General features: G+C 42.5%; 1 protein-coding gene across 1 annotated transcript; it reads right to left on the bottom strand.

The window, feature by feature from the left end:
• Positions 1–373: 373 nt before the first annotated feature.
• PPP1R17 (protein phosphatase 1 regulatory subunit 17) lies at positions 374–16,562 on the bottom strand. Its single transcript, XM_041407445.1, has 4 exons — positions 16,473–16,562; positions 12,950–13,102; positions 11,394–11,549; positions 374–552 (listed from the first exon to the last, which is right to left on the bottom strand). Exons 1-4 carry the CDS (start codon positions 16,552–16,554, stop codon positions 473–475), a joined length of 471 nt encoding a protein of 156 aa, XP_041263379.1. The 5' UTR covers positions 16,555–16,562; the 3' UTR covers positions 374–472.
• Positions 16,563–20,118: the final 3,556 nt, after the last annotated feature.

The following is a 20,118-nucleotide window of genomic DNA, read 5'->3' as shown; positions in this document are numbered from 1 at the left end:
TCATCTATCCCATCAGCTCTGCACATGGGAATTTTCACTGTGGTCAGTGTTATTCCAGGAAAGGAAAGCTGGACAAATGAGGTCAAGTGTCAGGCAAAAAAAAGCAATTTGAATCACTAGCTGGTGTTTTACTACTCTGCATTACCACTTCCAGTGCCAGGTACTGTATGAGTACCACACTCCACAAAACCAGATCTGATCTGAGGTAGATTCCTCACTGACAAAAATGCTAGGAAGCCACTTGTAGTAAACTGACAGAATTCTTCAAACCCTGTGTAACTGAAATTTCTGCCATTCATGTCCAATGATGCTTGCTAGGAATTACTAGATGCAGATAAGCACTTGATGGTAGTTTAAATTCAAGTGTACAACTGAGAAAATTATTTACAAATGTGAAAGATATTTTTTAATGTGCTGTCACTTTGAATGACCCATTATTATTTACACTGTATTATTGAAATACCACTGTAATCTAACCGTGGATTATGTCTCCATCTTTTTCTTCATCTTCCATAATCACTGTTTGTTCTTCTTCTGTAAACAGCTTAGTGCCTTAAAAAGTGAAGAACACAAAAAACAAACAACAAACAACAAACAAAAAAAAGGTGGAAAAGTGAGTTGATTTAATATATTACTTTCTAGAAAATATCAGGCAAAAGAGAATTTTTCAGTTCTCTCTTTTTGATTTCTTGATTTTAATGTCATTTTCCAACATCATGTGAATTACTCCTCATTTCTTTTTGGCATTTCAGTCTCTTAATACTTATTGAACTAGAGTTGAATCACTGCATTTTTAGCTAAAATTATTAAATGTTCTTAAATCCAGTATATTTTTGCTACCTGTAAAAAGAGACTGAAATTTCATGTGGGAGCCTGTTTGTTAGAAGGGTTTGGGTAGCTAAATAAGGGAAAGAGCTTGCATGATGAATCAAATACTATAATTAATCTTTGTAACAAAAACAGCTTTTATGGACATGTATGTTTTCTCTATGTATATAGCATATTACTTAGATTTTGCAAGTGCAGGTGAAACAAGAGACCTGTTTAAATACCCACATGACAAGTGCCATCTCCACTGAAAAGATATGGCATCAATAAATTGCAAAAGCTACTGAATGATGAATAATGTGAAAATAGACTTGGATTGTAGATCATACCTCCCACAAATCTGTCACTTTTCCTTTCTCTGTGTCTCTCTTTCTCATTTTCTCTGTTAAACCAGTAAGTCTGTCCTTTGAGGATCTGGAGGCTTTTATATTATACCAAGGTATAACAAATATTGCAACTGCTTTCCTCATTAAAAAATAAGTAAGAGTGATGCGAGAACAATGCATTAGGTACAAAATATTTACCTATGCTGCCCTTCAAGTTAGCTCCTGCTTCATTTATATGCAGTTCTTGTGAACTAGCTGGTTTCAAAAGCACTATGAGATAAACTGAAAGGCATAAATTAATATGCCTTTCAGTTAATTTGAAACACAAAGGACTTCATTTGTTCAAGGAGCAATTAAGTAACTCATGTTGTTAATTGCAAAGAATGATGCCATTTTATGGAAATGGATGTAAATATTCCTCACACAGACTTCTATCCCTATAGGCAACCTAGGCAAAGATAGTCAAGGGTTTTTTTCCTGACGCCTTTGAGGTGTGGGTTGTGTGTGCTGCAAAGGGGAGTGGGGGTTATTTTTTGTTGATTTTTACATCCTGGGCCGTTTGAGGGACAGGAAAAACATAACTAATATATGCTTAAAATGTACCTACAAATGCATGATGAAATTCAATCTATGTGCATTTGCTATTGAGAGAATGACAGAAACTAATGCAATTTTCAGTTGTTTTCAGTTATACCTCTATGACACTTTGTTGCCTACTGTTGAAGCCACCTCTGAACACTTGGCATGGAATCAAAGCAGCCTGCTAAAATGTTGCCTCTCTGTACAGAGCTTTTCAGATTCTGTATTCTGGATCTGTTTTCAAGTGATTAACTGCCTGTGGCAGACTGGTGCCTGTATCAGGCAAAATAACCTATGTATTTAAATGCCTGAATTTCATTCCCTTCCTATTCTAAGGATGCATATTTAATTTTCAAGATACAGCCAACGTACATCATTCTGCCAGTCGAAGTTCAGCAGTGATGGCTCCATGATTTGCTATGAAAAGCCTTTGGTTGAAGGCTGGCCCAATATTTGCTACTTATTTACTTTCAGATATATTCCATCTGGTAGCACACACAAAGAAACTAAGCTTTTATGGAACTGCTGTGCAAAATAGAACCTGAATTATAGACTTGGAGACCTGAGAAGACCTAGCAGAATTATGTGAGCTAAGTAAATATAGACAAACCTTTCTGTCCTGTTTCCTTCTTATTAGCCTTACTGATGTAAGCAGCACTCAGTGCTACATGGTATTGATGCCTTGGAGTGGCTACCTAGAACAAAAGGCTAGACAGAGTTAACAGAACAAAGTGGGTATTTTTTAAAGGCCTTAACAGGCCTTGGGCAGTATAAAAGACTCGTGATCACAGGTTTTTCAGGCATATAGAAGTTTTGTCTGTTTGCATATCAGGAGTTAATTCTCCAATTAAAGCTTCAGGTAATGAAGCCATATACCCTCAGCTTGCTCCTTCCCAATTCACTTTTGTTTATACTTTTTGGGGCCTGAGGCTGTGGTGTGTCCTTGGATCACAGGCCCAGAGGGATTCTTTTGTCTAATTAAAATGTGAAGACAGTTAATTATATGCAGTTTAGAGCTATGCACTAATGTGTCAGAACCCAGGACATCCCTCTGGATGCCCTGGATGGCTCAAAGCCCTGGCAGGGGCTTGGAGACCCTGGCAGGAAGCCAAAGACACCTGGGAATTCGATCTTAACCCATGGAACAAATTACCAACCTTATATGAAGAATTACAAGTCACCAAAGTTTAAGTAGTATAATAGTAGTTGTCACAGGGCGAAAGGTGAAATTTTGAAGAATTTTACTATGGGGGTCTAGAGGGACAAATGGAGAGATTTAGGTGTTGTCCTGTCCTTCTTCCTTCTTTCTAGCCTCCATCTTCTTGGTGGTGCTAGCACTTTGGGATTGGTTTAGACTAGAAAGTCTGTCTAACTGTCTAACATAGGTGATAGGTATTGGAAAATAACTGTAAATATCGATTATGTGGTTTGTAGCATAAAAGCAACACCAGCCGGGGGGCGGGTGGAGTGTGCCTCAGACCGACCTGCAGAACAGACCTTGGCAGGCCAGACAGAAAATGTTTTAGATAAGAAATAATAAACAACCTTGAGAACGACAGCCAAAGACTTCTGATTTCTTCTTGGACAGCTGGGTTGGAGAAAAAGACTTTTGACACACCTCGGGATCATCTCGACCAGGGAGGGAACCCGAGATCTGGTGTCCCTGGGTGGGCGAAGCTCAGAGGTGAGCTGTTGGCAAGCAGCCAAGCCACCACACGCTGAATTCCAACCCAGGAAGAGTCACACCACCAGAGAGAAAAATCCAGGGAAGAACAACCTGACCCTTGCTGAAACAAATCACCTTGAGCATGGCCTGGACGAGAGGCACCTAGGAATCCTCACCTGTGATCTGCTGGCCAGGGACCAGGACAACCTCCAGACCGACCTCGCAGTGCTTCAGCTTTTGGCGAGAAAGGTCAAAATTTAGAACACTGAGAACACTGGGGAAGCTTATTCCCAGGAACAGCTCAGGGAGATTAACGGACACCTTTATCATTTAGCAACAGGGAAAGATAAAAAGGCCTTGAGACTTTTGGCTCCAGCGGGAACAATGCTGGAAACGATTTCGCAGAATGCCGCGGGGGCTACCTGCCATCAGCAGGCAGTAGTAACGACTCCCAGACTCCTACGGGAGCCGAGGGAGGGAAATTGCCCTGTGATCAGCAGGAGGCAATTCTCTCTACCACGGATCCAGGGGAAGAAGGAATGCCTCCCACTGAAAATTAATAGGACTATTTACCATCACGTCCAGGGTCCCAGGGGTCCCTTGAGTCCTCAGAATCCCCAGAACACTCAGAATCTCCAGGGTCCTCTGATGCAGACATCCCTCAACCAGTCCCAGGAAAGTCGAAACTAGCCAGTTCCCTCGGTGAGGAGGAAAAGTGGAATCTCGCCCATGAACAGGCTTGTAGTCCCATACTGAGTACACTCACGGCGGGGGCGGCGGCTGAGGGACTGACGGGAGAGGGTGCCGAAATCACAGGGCCAGAAGGATACGGGGGGCAGCCTCTCGCAGCGGCGCTGGGCAGCATACAGCAGCCAGGGGCGGCAGCGAAGGCAGCGGCGGGGACATGAGGGCGACAGAAGCCATGGAGGCGACGGCGGGCCCATCGGGGCGGGGGGTGGAGGAAGTCGCGGGGACCGAGGGGGAGCTGCATTTCCACCATGCCGAGGCAGTAACAGGCAGTCAGCAGCAGCCCGGGTGGCGTGCAGGGGCCGCAGGGGCGCCTGGGGGTGCCGCGATGGTGACGGCTGCAAGCAGTGGCTCAGGGCAGCAGCAAAAGCGGCAGCGCCGGGAGGGGCCGTGGGGGCGGACGAGGTGGCGGCGATGACGCGCGCGGCAGCGAGGGTGCGCGCGATGTTGGCGGCAGTGGCGGGCAGCGCCCAGCCGTCCGGGGAGTGCAGGGCGGCTGCGGGGGCAGGGCCGAGCGGAGGCGGACCGAGCGGAGCGTGGAGCCGCGGCGGCGGGACTCAACGGACGCGCGTTGATCACGCAAAACCCGGAAGCCGGAGCGAGAAAGGCTTTTTCCCCTTTCGCCAGTGCGGCAGGGGCATCGGCGGTGTGGGAGATGGTCCCGCCGGGTGCGGATGTTGGCGCGGAGCCAGGGGAGCGGTCCCCAGTTGAGATCGGGGCTGCGCGGGTCCGGGCAACGTAGATCCCGAATGGGACCCGGGCAGCGCGGGTGATGCCGGGGAGGAGGAGGGCGTTCCCAAGGCCGCGGCTGCTTCAAAGCCGGTGAAAGCGGGGCGCGGCCAGGGCGAGAACGTTCCTTTCCCTATCCCCGAGATGACGCAGGATGAGGCTGCCCCAGAGCAGGCGGAGACGGGACGTGGTCTGACATTCCTCAAGGCACCACCCTGTCACAGTTGCCAGGGAACCACAGCAACCAGCACATCGCAGCACTCCAAGCTGGCGTTTGGGGGAAAAAAAAAGCAGGTCAGGAAACTCCTTCAAGGGCAAGATAGAAAACTGAGAACTCTCGCAGCGCTTTATCCAGTTTTTTAACAGGGCAACTCCACAGAAAATGCAGCAGATGTTATGTGGGGTGTTATGAATAAAAAGATACCTATTTTTATTTAAGGTTACAGAGAAAAAAAACGGTGGGACCAGTTGCTGTTAAATTAGCTTAATTGTAAAGAGTTCTTTAATTGCCCGTTAATGGTTGGTGATTTAGCCATTGTCCTCCCAATGCTTGCCCCGGAGCTACACCTGGACACGCAGCCCAGGAGAATAGGAGTGGCCTGGGACCACGTACGCAAATGAGAAATGCACCGCGCCAAAATTTTCCCGTTTTCCTAGAAAACCCCTAAAAACAACGAGCCAACACAGAATTAGGGGACCCTAAGTGATGTCTAAGGACGGGCGTGAAGTCCAGTGCCTGCTTGGATCCTTTTTGCTTCACACCCTGACCTCAAGAGATGTTCCATAAGGAGGGGACCCGAAGTGTTGGACTGAAAAGCAGGAATCTGCCAATCTCCCGTGAGGACGCAGTCCCCAGCTCTGCCTGCAGACCAGCGGACAGAGCTGCATCACCCTCCTCCTCCTTGCCACTCTTGGGGACAGCGGCGGCGTGGGCGCGACCCGTCGATTTCTCCCCACCTGAGCTGAATCTCTTTAATAAAGGCATTGAAAAGGAGAAAGATCTCCTGCCCTTTTATTTATGTCAGCATGGGGGCTCGCCTGGGATAGCCACGCCTGAAGAGGACACCAGGATTGGGAAGGCCACCCACCCTGGACCTGCAGGACAGCTGGCTACCAGGACCAGAGAAGATCAGCTTGGGACAGTGACACCGAGGAGCGCCGGACTGGTGAGAATATCCTCCAGCGGCGGGAGAGGGAGGCGAGCAAGTGTTGTGTGAGTGAGCCGAGGGCCAGCTGCTTGGCCGCTCGAAGTGAGTGTGGACTTCTTAGTACCGCGGTTCCGCACCCCCGCGAGGGGGCCGGCCGGGAAAAGGGGGAAGCGAGTGGAACTGGTGACTGAGGCGCCTCCAAAGGGGTAAAGAGGACCCCCCTCCAGGCGTGTGGAGGAAATAGTTGCTGATACAGGTCCTAACGAGGGAAGTTAGGCCATTTAGGTAATCAGGCAGTTTTCTTTGTAGGTCCTGACAACAGAGGTCAGGCACAAGGTCTGGCAGAGGAAGCCTTATCTCGAGTGTTTTCAAGCCCTGAAGAGTAAGTCCTGACAAGGGAAGGTCAGGCAAACTGAAAATCAAGCAATACTTTGGTTTTAAGTCCTGACAAGAGAGTTTGGGTAAACTCACAAGTCCCAAGAAGGATCCCTTGCCTGCCATGGGGGCCATTCCCTTACCACCCACTTCGACTCCTGTAGCTGCTTCTGCACCACCACTAGTATCTACTACACCTGCTGCATGCTCCACCCCTTCTCCAGCTCCACCTGACATGCACTCAAGCTCTTCTCCCCCTCCTACTGCTGTCCCTCCACCTCCTCCTAACTGGGACACAAATGCTCCCTTACCTAGTAACCTCTTATCACCGGGTACAGCTGTTGACCTACAGCAGGTCCAAACTGATGCTAATACCCCTCAAATGAGTAGTTCTGTGTCTGAAGATGGGCCATACTGTGGCACCTGATCCAGGACTTCCAAAGCAGAGAGACTTTTTCCCCTTAGAGAAATTCCTGTGGGAGGTGTGGGTTTTGTGACTGCTCCTCTAACTGCTTCTGAGGTGAGAGGATTCAAGAAGGAGTTAGGGAATTTAGTTGAAGACCCCATGGGCATTGCTAAATAAGTGGATCAGTTCTTAGGCCCAAATATCTGCACTTGGGCGGAGATTAATTCTATTCTAAATATATTATTTTCCCCAGAAGAGTTCCAAATGATTAGAGCCTCTAGCATAAGAATTTGGGAAAAGGATGTGGGGGCAAGCAACTATTTCCTACAATCCAAGGCCACAAAAGAGTGGGGGGGTCCACCACCAGCAGCAGGCACAGAAAGAATAGAGAGGCCTCAGGTCGCTTTGAGTGAAAGGCGCTGCTATTACTGCGGACAAACTGGACCCCCAAACTGTTCAGCCTAAAGTTGTGAGACCTTTGCTAGCCAATCGAATAGCAAAGGAAGCAGCTTTAGAACCAGGAACCTAGGAGATTGGGTTTTGATAAAATCCTGGAATAATAGACCATTAATGCCTAAATTTAAAGGTCCCTTCAGGTATTCGTCATCGCTAATTCTGCTGTGCGGACCAGAGAAAAGGGTTGGACCCACATCACGAGAATTAAAGGACCAGTCCCACCCCTGAACATTGGACAAGACTCATCAGTGTCTCCCTCTGGCATTGGACCAGATTCCACACTACCCTCACACCCTAACTCAGGACAAGATTCATCAGTGTCTCACTCTGGTATTGGACCAGATTCCCCACCACCTTCACCCCCGAACCCAGGAGATTGGGTTTTGATAAAATCCTGGAATAATAGACCATTAATGCCTAAATTTAAAGGTCCCTTCAGGTATCCTCTGGCATTGGACCAGACCCCACAACACCCTCACACCCTAACTCCGGACAGGATTCAACCACATCAGGAGTTAAACTAGCTGAATATACTATTATAAAAGGACCAAATGACTTAAAGCTGACACTCAAAAAGAAGAACCAAAAAGACTGATGAATTGCATAAGAGAAAAAGGTTTAGAATCATAACATGTCTTAAAGTGTTTTAAGAAAATTTGTAAAAGCTAAAAATTGTTAATAAGTAATTTTGGTTAAATCCTCCCAACTTAGTACCAAAGACTCCAGGTTAATCTTCTGCAGAGTGCTCCCCTAGGAGAGACCAAATTGGCAGGGACAGATCAAGAGAGGTTTAACCAGAGGAGCAAGAGACTCTAAAGAGCTTGGAAACTTCTTCTCAGTAAATCCTCAAGAGGCAAGCCCGGGTGGGCAGGCTGTGCAAGATGACCCATACCGGACTCTTGGGAAGGGTAGTAGTGATGGCTCTGATTGCTGGTGGAGCTCTGGGGAGCCCAGGAGAGCCGTGCAGTGAGTGCTACCAATCTCTCTATGAGAAAGAAGTAAGTTCCTTGCTGAGAGTCCACACCGACCTAAACTATAACTGTGTTAATCCCTCCCAATTGATCCTTTACCAAGAGAATGAGAAAATATATTGGATGGCCAAAGAGGGGACCCGAAGTGTTGGACCGAAAAGTAGGAATCTGCTAATCTCCTGTGAGGACGCAGTCCCCAGCTCTGCCTGCAGACCAGCAGACAAAGCTGCATCACCCTCCTCCTCCGTGCCACTCCTTGGAGCAGCGGCAGCGTGGGCACAACCCATCGACTTCTCCCCACCTGAGCTGAATCTCTTTAATAAAGGCATTAAAAAAGGAGAAAGATCTCCTGCCCATTTATTTCAAAATGTACCATGTAAAATGAAGAAAATTAATGTACCTACTGGGTGGCATGTGGTCCAGATGAGAAGCAGAATCAGTTTTACACCTTGGGAGCACCCAATCCAATTGGGAAATGCAGTTAAAGAAGGGGGCCTACTAAGTTAGTTATCTGAAATCTCTTCTACAAGGATCAGGCTTCTAAATGTATTCAGCCTTCAAACTTCTACTGAAGTGGCACAGTTAATGTTATGCCATGTCCATACAAATGAGTCATGATCAGATTTCTCCTTCAGTAGCAAGTTCTCCTTCAGTCAGCCAACACCTTGTCTTTCTGAAGGAATTAGACCAGAAGACAAAATATAGTCAGATTTCTAATGGTCATTTTTTCCATATCACTTGACAGTAAATGGCTTTAGTTTGATCCAGGCCTGTAGTCAGCTCTGGAACATTCTGTTGCCATCCCCATTTAGCATTATATAGTCCATTAACTAAATTAATGATCTTCAGGCCTGTGGGTTTTAGCTAGAATGTACATACATGTGCAGATATGGGAATGTAGTTCCTGAAATCTGTCTGAGGTTTCCTAATCAAATGAGAAATAACTTGTAAAATTAGTTTCAAATCCTCATTCTCTCTCATAGCCTAGAAAATCAGTTAAGGCAGCTGCTTTAGAAAAATACCACACCCCTATTGAAAACCTCGGGGTGAGAAGAATCGAAGTTTAACCATTCACCTCTTCCCTCTCTCCAACTCAGCTGCAGGAGTTGTCGTAGCCCAAGAGGTATGGCTTAAATCTAGGTGGCACCTGACAAATACATTATTTAAGACAAGTTTTTCTGTCTAGTTTTTAGCTTTCTAACAGAAACACTCATGTTTCTGTGAGCCCTTGTGGTTCTAGAGTGTACCTAAAAATTGCAAGTACTTGCAAGTTCTGTTGGGAAATTATGGTTACATTGTATATTTACCCTCTGTTTTCTTTAGCCAGATCCCTTGGCAGATATTAACAGAACAATCTAACAATCCTTAAAACAGATCTGCAGGATGAGTTGTATTTCATAGAACACACAGCTAGGAAAACAGAGGTAGGGAGGCTAAGTGGCTTTTTAAAACAGCAAACAGAGAAAGACTAACTTACAAATGTTTCCCAAATCAAACATGGTTCTCACTCCTTGAAACCCAGAACTTCCAAACTGCATTCAGTAAAGCACATTTTCTTCACAAGTGATCAGAGGCATCATATCAAAGAAAAAAATATTTTCCTAGTGTTATACAAATCACTATTTTGACTTCCGGTTTGTATTACCTTTCCATTGTTTTGCATTAAAATGCTGATTTGTCCTTGAAATTGCTGATGGTCTAAGGAAAGTTTATAACATGCATCTCTGGACTGCATCCCTCTGAGCTTTGAATCCTGAACTCTGCTGGGAACCTCTGGAGTTCATCAGTTAGCAAAGTGATTCATTGGTAATGACCTTGCTGTTGATTGTGGTAAGCATCAGAAACACTACTAATATGGATCCCTCTTTGTTGTATCGTGCTTTTTGTTTTATCAGTGGGTCTATGGTTTGATTTGTGATTTGGTAGTTTTCCTTGGTGCTGGTTTTTTCTTTTGTCTCCACCCTTTTCCCAGAAATGTCGACAGCTAGTTTCTAGTTTCTATTTCTCCAAATTTTACCCATTTCCTAAAACTGTTTTTCTTCCTTGGATGTTTATTGGTTCGCTACTGTTATTTCCCACCTGGGTTTTTACTCCCAACTGTCCTGATTTGTTGGAAGTTGGGTCTGCCCCTCCCTTTCCCCTGAGATATAAGTCTTTGTTGGCCCTTTAGTTGGGGCCCAGGAAGAAAGAGGGGAAGAAACACCATCAAATAAAGTTTCCCTGGGACCTGTGTGTGCTGCCTGTGTTTTATACTGCGCCCAAACAACTCACAACTGGGATTCAAGGAGCTCCAGGGGGAAAAACTGCCGCCCCCGACTCTCAACATCAGCTAGCCGGGGAAAGAGAAGCGGCAGACCTCTTAGAGCTGGGAACCTCTGTTTGGGTCTCACATTTAAGCTGTCTCTTGTATCTGCTCTAAAAAGCCTGGTTTGTATGCTATAACTAGGTAATCAGAATTACATAAATATACTTTTCCTTCATCACTTCTTTAATTTAAATAAAAGAGGGAATATGTTCATAAAGCGTGGTGCAGTTTTATTTATCATACATTCCTGAACTCTTACTCCTAAGTTTACCCAAAAAGCAGGTTAGGTCTATTCGAATTATCCCTTCCCTTCCCTTCCCTTCCCTTCCCTTCCCTTCCCTTCCCTGGCATGTAATGTGGTGTCTACTGCATGTCATTCCAGAAGCACAAAATTATCTTTAAGGTGCTGCTAATGAGAAGTTCATCACCACTTGGCTTCCTCAGTGCATGTCAGGGACTGCAGAACGAATAGGGGATTAATCAGTACAGCTTTGCTCCAGGTTGTTGGAGGCATTTTAGTGCTGGTGACCTAAGCATTTCTATGTGCTTAGGTTTGAAAAGCAGGGGAGTAGCTGGCTTTTCAGAAAAGTAGGATTGCAGTTTGCAAGAGATAATCAAGTGACCAAATGCCTTTTCTTTTTACCTCTTCTTTCTATCCCCAGAGCTTGGACATGGGATATGTATTAGGCTTTCCATGGGCCCCCCACTATTATTATATACTTAGATGAAATAGGTCCAGTTCAAGAACTGCTAAGTATACTAAGCAGAGAGCAACCTCCTTTCAGCCTTCTAAGTATATCTCTGACACTAGCCACTTTTTGCTGCCTCTTAGGAGGGTCTTTACCTAAGTTTCTTACCTATTATCAAAGGTGGGATGTGTATTGCAGGTGTATCTTTTCTTCTGGGCTTTTTCTGCTTCAGTTCAGTGATTTGAGAGACTGGAGTCACTCTCTCTCTCTGTGACTTCTCTGTGATACCATACCTTTTCAGCAGATTTTCAGATGAGTCTATGCCTGTAAGCAAGCAATAAAGAAAATGCTACTTTAGCCTTTTTACATTGAAGAAACTTCCAACTTTGTAGCTCTCCCAAAGACTACTCTGAAGTACAGTGGCACATCTGCATGATCTGCTGCATGATGTACCCACCCTACATTTCTTTCAAATTAATTATTTCCCATAGGCTCTAGAAAATGATGCTATCAGGCCAGCTGGCTTCTGATTGTACATAAGGCACTAAAAATCATGGGATAGATGAGTGTAATCTCCTATTCCAGAACTTTAGACATCTTACCACATAACTTAATCACACACATGCTCAAGAGGTTAGTTGGGAGCCGTATGACCACACGGAAGTGGCTGTTTTAACTAGTGAAAGAATGTTTTCTTTATGATATGACAATTGCAGAAAGAAAACACAGCTCTCCAGCCTCTGAGCTGCTCTTCCTAGGAGAGAATTGCTGATGGAAGGTACATGTGAAAACTGAGCAGAATCAAATATCTGGATTACAAATACTGGAAAATCCCAGTTGCTTGTTTTTGACTTGGTGAATTGTTGCAGATATACAGAGAAGCATACAAGTAGTTACTGGCTAACTCCTCCATGTATGTGCAGCATGGGAAGAAGAACTCAATAATATTAGAGCACAGCTCTCTTGCTGGAAATTATAACACTGAGTGCTTGTTAGCTGAGAGTGACAAACACTTTTTCCCATTGCTGTTCTTGGATCATTGGGTTTCAGTAAGTCTCCTGCTTATTCTTCCCTTCTCCAGGTTGGTGGCATTTGGGTCTCAAACATCTGTATTTGTGCCACAGTAGGGAGCATTCCAAAAGAAGCCTCTTCATTGCTGTGATGTTTTCTGGCTTCCTGAAGCACCTACCCTTTGCCAGAGTCCCCATCAACACACGATCCCTGTGATTTCCAGGAGGACCATTCTGCAGGTGGCTTGTGTGTTTGACTGGTCTACTCCCAGTGTCAGCCCCAGCCTCCAGCTGTCCACTGGATGTAAGTGTTGTGAGAAAGTGCAGAGGCTGGACTTGATCCTTTTTGATTTTGGACCATATCCAATTGGGACATCTAGTATGGTTCAGCAGCTGCCAATAAATACACGTAATTTCACACATAAATGTAACATTATTTATCAGCAAGACTGTGAGATCCACAGAAGCATGTTTTTCAGATCATAAACCTATCCACCTTGGTATTCCCAAAAATGAGAACAAACTAACTAACATGGAATATCTTTGAGAAAGTCAAACTTCCTGTTCACCTGCCTTCCCAGGTGCACATGCAGGAAGCTGTGTTCCTGTCTGCATCTGAGGGGACATAAATGTTTGAATGTTCCATGGATATTCACCCTGCTCCAGTCCCCAGACATGAACTGGGATTTCAAAGTTGAGAAATTTACTGTTCACCTGTTAGAGATGGTGGAGTGTACAAAGCTGGTGTATCTTTTCTCTTTGGCTTCTTTGGCTCCTGTTCAGTCTTCTGGGAGGCTGTGAGAGTTTTACCTTTTCTTGGTTTATTTTTGAGGTCACAGCTCTTAATCAGCTGCTCTGAAAGATCTTCTGCAGGGAAAAATATAATAGAAATTAAAACTTAGGGAAGGTAAAAAAACAGATGGTAAAAAGAATCACTTTGATAATAGTGCTTTAATCCAAGTGCCCAGGAAGAAAAATCTCTTAAATATTTAGAAAGCAAACAAAAGAAGGCTCTGTGCCATACTACATGGGAGTCAAGTGACTTAGGTAGTCCTTCTGTGTTGTTGGCAGTAGACATAAAACAGAGAAAGAGTTGTGGGCAGCTTGTGTGTTTACATGTCAGAGGAGAGGCTGCATCATTGTGTGCAGAGGTTCCATAGCCATCCCTATTTCATCCAGTGGTAACTGTATGGATTGTATCTTCAAGAGTTACAAGGCCAGTTTTGTGAAGGACAGTTTTACATTTATAGGGTCAGTCTGAGCTATTTGTAAAATGAGCCCGTCCGTATATTGCTCCCTTCAAGAGTTAACTTTATTTCCAGAACTAATGAGCAATTGGTATTTGCTTTTTGTTGACATAACATGACACTGGATTTTTGGTTTTCCCTTAAAACAATCCTTTACTCATATTGCTCAGCAGGTCAACATGACTTTTTCCGCAAGAGTCTGTATTTCTGAGTGCTTATGCAAGCTGAAAATACAGAAGATAGCTTGTTGCAGTAGTACATCCTTCTCCCTCAACTCCTCTTTAGGCCTGCTCTACAATCTCAGCAGCTTCTGATAAGCCTTAGTTGAAACAGCTGAGTGGTGAAATGCTCCTTGGTGCCAGTTGGGTGGTGAAGCATCTATGACCATACTGGGTGCTCTTCTGTGGTAAAGGTAGGAACTATTCTGACCATACCAGGAACATGAGCAGTCTGACCAAGATAAGGAACAAAAGATAAGCAGTCATTCTTATTAGCCTTGGTAAGTAATTTACCCAACTGAAATGGTACCATTGTTATGAGACCTTTTAAAAAAATGAATCATAGCCTGAGTGTAATAGCGCTATTTTTACTGGAATTTTTGGGAAAAATCATCTTGTGATGCTACAAACAGCAGTGTAGCAACAAGGAGAGCTGTTTGAGCTCTCCTGGAACACAGTGGGCCTCTGAGTGGAATGCCTCTTGGAGCTTGCAAACCCTCAAGTTTGCAATACTTAAAAGACTGTTGCTGATAACAAGGTCTAGGCAGATACCACCCCCACAAATACATACTCCTTGAGGTGCAGCCCATGCCAGTTGAGAAACACGAAAGGATTTGAGTACTGCTCTGAGCCTGATAGGAATTTTTGGTAGGTACCTTTACACTAGTTAATATAGATGTATACATCTTTTTTTTGTGTGTTCATGCAAGTGAATAGATTATGGTATGAATGTTGTTATTTTGAGTATATGATTAACTCACTGTTATAATTGTAGCAAATCCTATTGAATTTTTTTAAACATTAAATTAGTCAATGACTAAGTGCTTTTGTACCCTTTTCTTACATCCATATTCTCTGCACCCTTACCCTCTTGCATCCCCAATCTTTATGTAAATCATTCCAAGTTGCTTCTAATCCAATTTACTTATGCATGCTTTGTCTACGTAAGTAATAGAAAGAACCTTGCCACTTAAATCTTTTGCAGCTGCATTCTCATGAATTCATATTAAACCCTGCTTTTTGCCAATAACCTTGCCAATGATTCTTTAAGCATTTTAACCATTCATTTGTGAACCTCTCATTAGTATCATCACAAAAAGCTATGTTTTGAATTCTTAAAAGCAGCTTGTTTGCCTTCAGCTGGGCTCCCCACATCATTACCCAGCCCCTGACTGCAGACTTGCATGCAAGTACAACTTCGTTCCAGGCTCTTTCACACTATTTAAGGCAGCTGTTATGTCTGTGAGCCTGCAGGTAGATGTGGGAAGGATGGCCTCTGGGTTAAGTCCCTGGAGATGTGGGGTTTTTTTCCTGGCCTTCACAGGCTTTCTTCATAGTCCTAATGAGCTCATTTACCCTCCCACTGCCTCTGTTTTCCAATAGTATAATGAAACTCATTCTGTATGTATTTAAATAAGCAATTTTAAGGACCAACTGTGGTATACCAGCATTTGTAAAAACAGTGTCTGTGGCTAGAAATGCCATGTAGCAGAGACAAAACTAGGATACCTTCTTTGCAGTACTAATCAACAAAATTTATAAAACCCATGGTGTGACACAGTTTTTTTTACAAGGAAGTGAAATTGCATTTGTCTTTCATTATTGTTGTCACAAAGGTAACAACAAGCAAACAGATTTTTCTCTCTGGGTTGCTAAATCTTCAGGACAATTTTGTAAGATAAGAGTGAAATCATAGCACTAGAAGCAGAGGCAAAGACCGTGAATATGCAAAAAGCTTATCTATCAAGCATGGATGAAATCTGGTATTCAGGAGTGTGACAGAGCAAAGACAACCCTAGTATGCTCATTGTAAAAGCTGTATGAAGTACCTTCAAGAAAGGAAACTGATGATGGAGAAAACTGTGGGAAATAGTGAAGGAAAGATGATTTTCAGAAAGCTGGAAAAGCAGGCCTTAGAAACAGAAAGAGCAGAGAAACTTAGAACTAGCTACAGCTGCAAAGTCTGAAGGTAGAAAAGGTTACAATAGTATAGCAAGCAAGGACATGAAACAATAGCTTGAGTTTTGGGCTGGGGTAAGATAGAGCTTAAGACTACAGAAAATTATGCTTACCAAGATAGTAGATGGCTTTAAGCTTAGTAATGGTGTATTGTGTATTGTCAATAGAAAGGAAACAAGCAAGCATTGCGTAAAACAGGTGCACGTGTACTTTGAGTAATTTCCTAAACCAATTGTAAGCTTTAGCAATACACTATTGGCTGGAAAGTATTTTAAATGCTCTGTAACAATGTCTTTGGCTGTTGCTGGCAAAGCTTTTGCCATCTTTCTATTGTCTCAACCATATAATGAGGCTGATGCTGCAATAAAAGCTCAAGGAACGTCTCCCAACAGTGCCGTTCCATTTGTGAAAAGAAAATAACTTCCCAGCACAGAAAACATTTTTAGAAAGCTGACTCAGTGATGGCAAATGGAATGCTTGAAATCTTTTACTCAAATTGCATATGGAAGATATATTCAGGGAAAGCTCAGCTATATCCTAGCTTTCAATTTACTGTGGTATAAATGAAGAAACTGCTCTCCCAGGGAAAAGATCAATGACTCTTTTTCCTTTCCCCTCTTTAATTAACTTCACTCTAAAGCTTCATCTGATATTTATATGCAGGAAAAGTGCTCCTTGTCTTCCATCTGGCACTAGAAGTGTCAGCAGAAGGTGTAATCTATGTTTTCATGGGGGATTAGTTGTATTGCTGGACTTTATGATGTGAAGACAATACCCCACATTACAGCAATGACATCATCAAATAACACTTACCAAAATGGTTACACTGTGAATCTTGCTTGTCCAGTCTGTCATCTGGGATATCAAGTGGCTGAACACACTCTGTTGACATCATTGAAACAGCCTTTTCTCCTCCTATGAAGATACTACACCACATTAAGAAAAAAAAGTTTTAAAAGAAATTCAGTGCATGACATAAAACAGACATATTGGTGTTACCTAAAAACTGATGAGGAGTTCTTGTCTTCCAGCAGTCTGCTGACCTGATTTTTTACTCACACATGCTGTGATTCACTGCCTTGGTTACACACAGAGTAACCTGTTTTTCCACCTACCTTGCTGTAAGCAACCCACACTAGCATAGATTGACTCTACAGAAAAACATAATTTTTTTTTTTTTGAGCATACAGAAAGTGCTATCTCATATACAAACTAAATGCTAAGGAATAGGATGTTTTGTTTTAGTTTTGTTCTCCATTTTTTCTCAAGGATCATATTTGGTATTTATTATATGAACCAACTTTAATGACGAATTCTGTTGACTTGGTCTTTTAAATCCAGCTCCACTAAGAGACCTTACATACCCCAGAAAAATCAGGTGTAAAATGCTGCCTCAGAAAGATGGCCACTGCTCACAGATCCCAAAGCCATCACGAAGTAAACTTACTCATCACTTTGGTAAGACCATGGGAACCCATTTCACACAGCTATTTAAGTGTCCATGCTCTGTAAATCTTACTGGATTGCTGTTTGGGCTATTTTGTCTCCCTTTACTTATAGCTGCAGTGGGTGTAGAACCCCATCCTCACCCATCCTCCTACCTGAGCTTCCCCAACACCTTGCAAACTGAGACTTGATCCTGGGGCTGCCGCAGATGCCACCACAGAAAAAAAGAAAACTAGACCATTTTTCATTGCTGATCATTTCTATCGTTAGCAGAAACTCATCAGAATGACAAAGGCAATGTTAAAAAGAAACAACCTTCAACCTGAAGATGCAGTCCAAGTGATCTTGGTATCTGCTTTGATCCAGCAACAGCTGTGGTAGTTTTTTATTCACAATCTCCCTTCTCCATTTTCAGGGAATAAGAGCAGACTATGACTTCCTTGCAAGGAGGAGAAAGGCAATGAGGAAAAGAAAAAACTGGAGATGTTATGAATAGAAGATGAAAGGAGTAATTGAGGAAAAAAAAAAAAAAAAAGAGGAAGGGGAGGTAGAGAAGGAAAGGCAAATAAAAGAGAAAAGTAAGAAAAGAGCCAGCTGCAGAATAACAGTGAAAAGGAGGATGGGAAAACAAGAGACTAAACTGTGGTAGTTTGGTTTTGTCTTGTTGGAGGAAAAGTAATTACCTTATTATTTCTCTGTAAATTACAATAGTTTTTTGCTGACAAGAAACAGAACAATAGGGGAGTTAATCTCATTTCCATGACTAAACTTGCATCTATGTAAAGAACAATTAACTCTTGAACAAAATATTTGCAAAAGAAGGTAGGAAAGGTTGTGCTGATGTAGTTCTTTACTGGATGGAACACATGTAAATGACAGTGACTTACAAATTAATGGAGTAACACTGCTGTTATGATTGTATGTGGTGGTTTAGATAAGCCTTTGCCTTTTGCCCAGGCCTCTGGCAGCAGGCAGTAGCTTTATCGAGGTAGCCAGCACCCCAAAGCTCACTCTTCACAAGTCCTTTAATATAGGCTGGTTCGGTTATATTCTATTATATTCGGTTATATTCTATTCTATTATAGAATGAATTATTTATTTAATAGACAGAAAACTAACAGACATAAGATTTAAAACAAAGTATTACTACACAGGAATAAAGACAAAAAGAAAAAACACTACTAGTAGACATATACAGAGCGATGTTAAAGGTACCTATTAATGTTACAGTTAGCAATGAAATAATATAACTTAGGATTCAATGTATCTTACCATCCTGTTGGTGAAGGGGCACACATCAAGATCCTTTCCCTCAATCCTCAGGAAAGTAACCATGGATTTGCATCCATAATCCAGGGAGAAATCTCCCACACTTTCAGGGTGTATGTGTGTAGAAGGCTTCTACCTCTGTGATAACTTGTGTCTTTTACAGTTTGTAAAACAGTGTCTCTCAGTCAAGAATATTTCCTTTATCTCTTCCCACATCTGCTCTCTAGACTAAGAATATGATTCTTAGCTGAGGTTTGAGCACTTTTGGTGCCAGGGATGACCTCTTGCTGGGCCTTTCAGCCCCTAGGTTATCTCTTTATAGACCAACTGTCAGTGGTAGAGAGGAAGGTGCAATAGATGTCCTGCCACAACTGGCTGGCAGCATCAAATTTGACTCAACTCATGTCAACATCAAAAGTTGACATTGACTGATATTGCACATACAGGATTAATTCCCTTATGTTTCACTATTTAAAAATTACAAAAATTTGTAATATTCTACAAATTATTAAGATCTTACGGAATCAGGCCTTGATGAGAGATTTCACCTCCAAATGTTCACTACAGAAACATCCCAGTCCAGCCTCACATCTGTACTAAAGTGTTATACTGCCTGAAGGCTCATTTGCCTTCACTACAAGAAAAATCCTTCACTTAGGAAGACTTTAGAGAAAGAAATCTTTGAAGGCACCTTAATATGGTTGCTCTGTTTATTCACTGTATATGTAAGCTATAGGTGTGGTTTAAAATAAAGCAGACATAATTTTATTTAATACAAAACTTATTATCTGTCCATATGAAGGCTTGCACTACATTTTGTGATTTGAGGGAGTTTTATTCTTTTGATGTCATTTGATTTTATTTGATTTGATTAGGGCATTCTGGCTAAATATTATGACTGTAGGTAAAATGTTCTTTTCAGGAGAATACTCTGTTTACAAGGTTTTCAGTGAAATCAGGGATATTATTTCAGACACTATGGACCTTTTTCTTTTTAACACGTCTTGAGGCAAAAAAGGCTGGGGATAAATAGCAAAACTTAAATGTAAAATTGATAATAAATTATATTTAATAGAAATAGCTTATAAAATATAGTTAAATTTGTTTAGATTCCAATAAGTTGTTTCATTGAATTATTTCATCCAATAAAAATTAAGCTTTGTAAAGAGACTTAATATAGGATTGCTTCATTATTTTTTCTTATTATGGTAGTTTGGAAAATATTATTCTAAAATACATCTCTTAGGTCTGTGTTCATATTTTCACTGTCACACATGCCGAGCCCTTGTCATCTTCAGTGCTTCAAAATTCTCATTTACAGGCTAACTTCTGACACTCCCCTTCCATTTCTTTTCTTTTGTAAGTCTGCCCTGAAGCCAGCATTGCCTTGCTTACTAAAGTACTGCATTTTGTGACAGTGTGTGACAAAAGGATAAAAAGATAAAAATTACCAAAATATATAATGAATTTTGTTATCTTGGGTGTATATACATTGTGTATGACATGTGAATCTGTCAGCACTGTTATGTCCTCTCATCATGGATTACACACAGAGCTCTCCTTCAAAGGAAAGTTGCTGTATGTGACCATTGTTATGGTGCTTTTCCAAACAACTAAAATCAGTTCCTGCCACTAAGGAAACGGATTCCCCAGTAACGTTTTACATGTGAAGGTAGCCTGCTATGGGAGCTGCATGAAGCCATTAATATGGCTTTACAAATTGAAGCACGTTCTCAGACATTCA

This window comes from Onychostruthus taczanowskii, unplaced genomic scaffold, assembly GCF_017590055.1.
Source record: "Onychostruthus taczanowskii isolate IOZ18803 unplaced genomic scaffold, ASM1759005v1 scaffold262, whole genome shotgun sequence".
Taxonomy (NCBI): Eukaryota; Metazoa; Chordata; class Aves; order Passeriformes; family Passeridae; genus Onychostruthus; species Onychostruthus taczanowskii.
Note: the sequence above shows the minus strand (reverse complement) of the source record. Positions and strands in the feature narration are given on the sequence as shown.

Bases quoted from the DNA above. Each gene is read 5' to 3' on its own strand.
- PPP1R17 (XM_041407445.1), bottom strand. From the start codon at position 16,554: ATGATGTCAACAGAGTGTGTTCAGCCACTTGATATCCCAGATGACAGA. The intron at 11,550-12,949 runs GTGAACAGTAAA...GCTTGCTTACAG, and splicing joins CACTCCACCATCTCTAACAG to GCATAGACTCATCTGAAAAT. The intron at 553-11,393 runs GTAAGAAACTTA...TCACTTTTTAAG, and splicing joins CATCCCACCTTTGATAATAG to GCACTAAGCTGTTTACAGAA.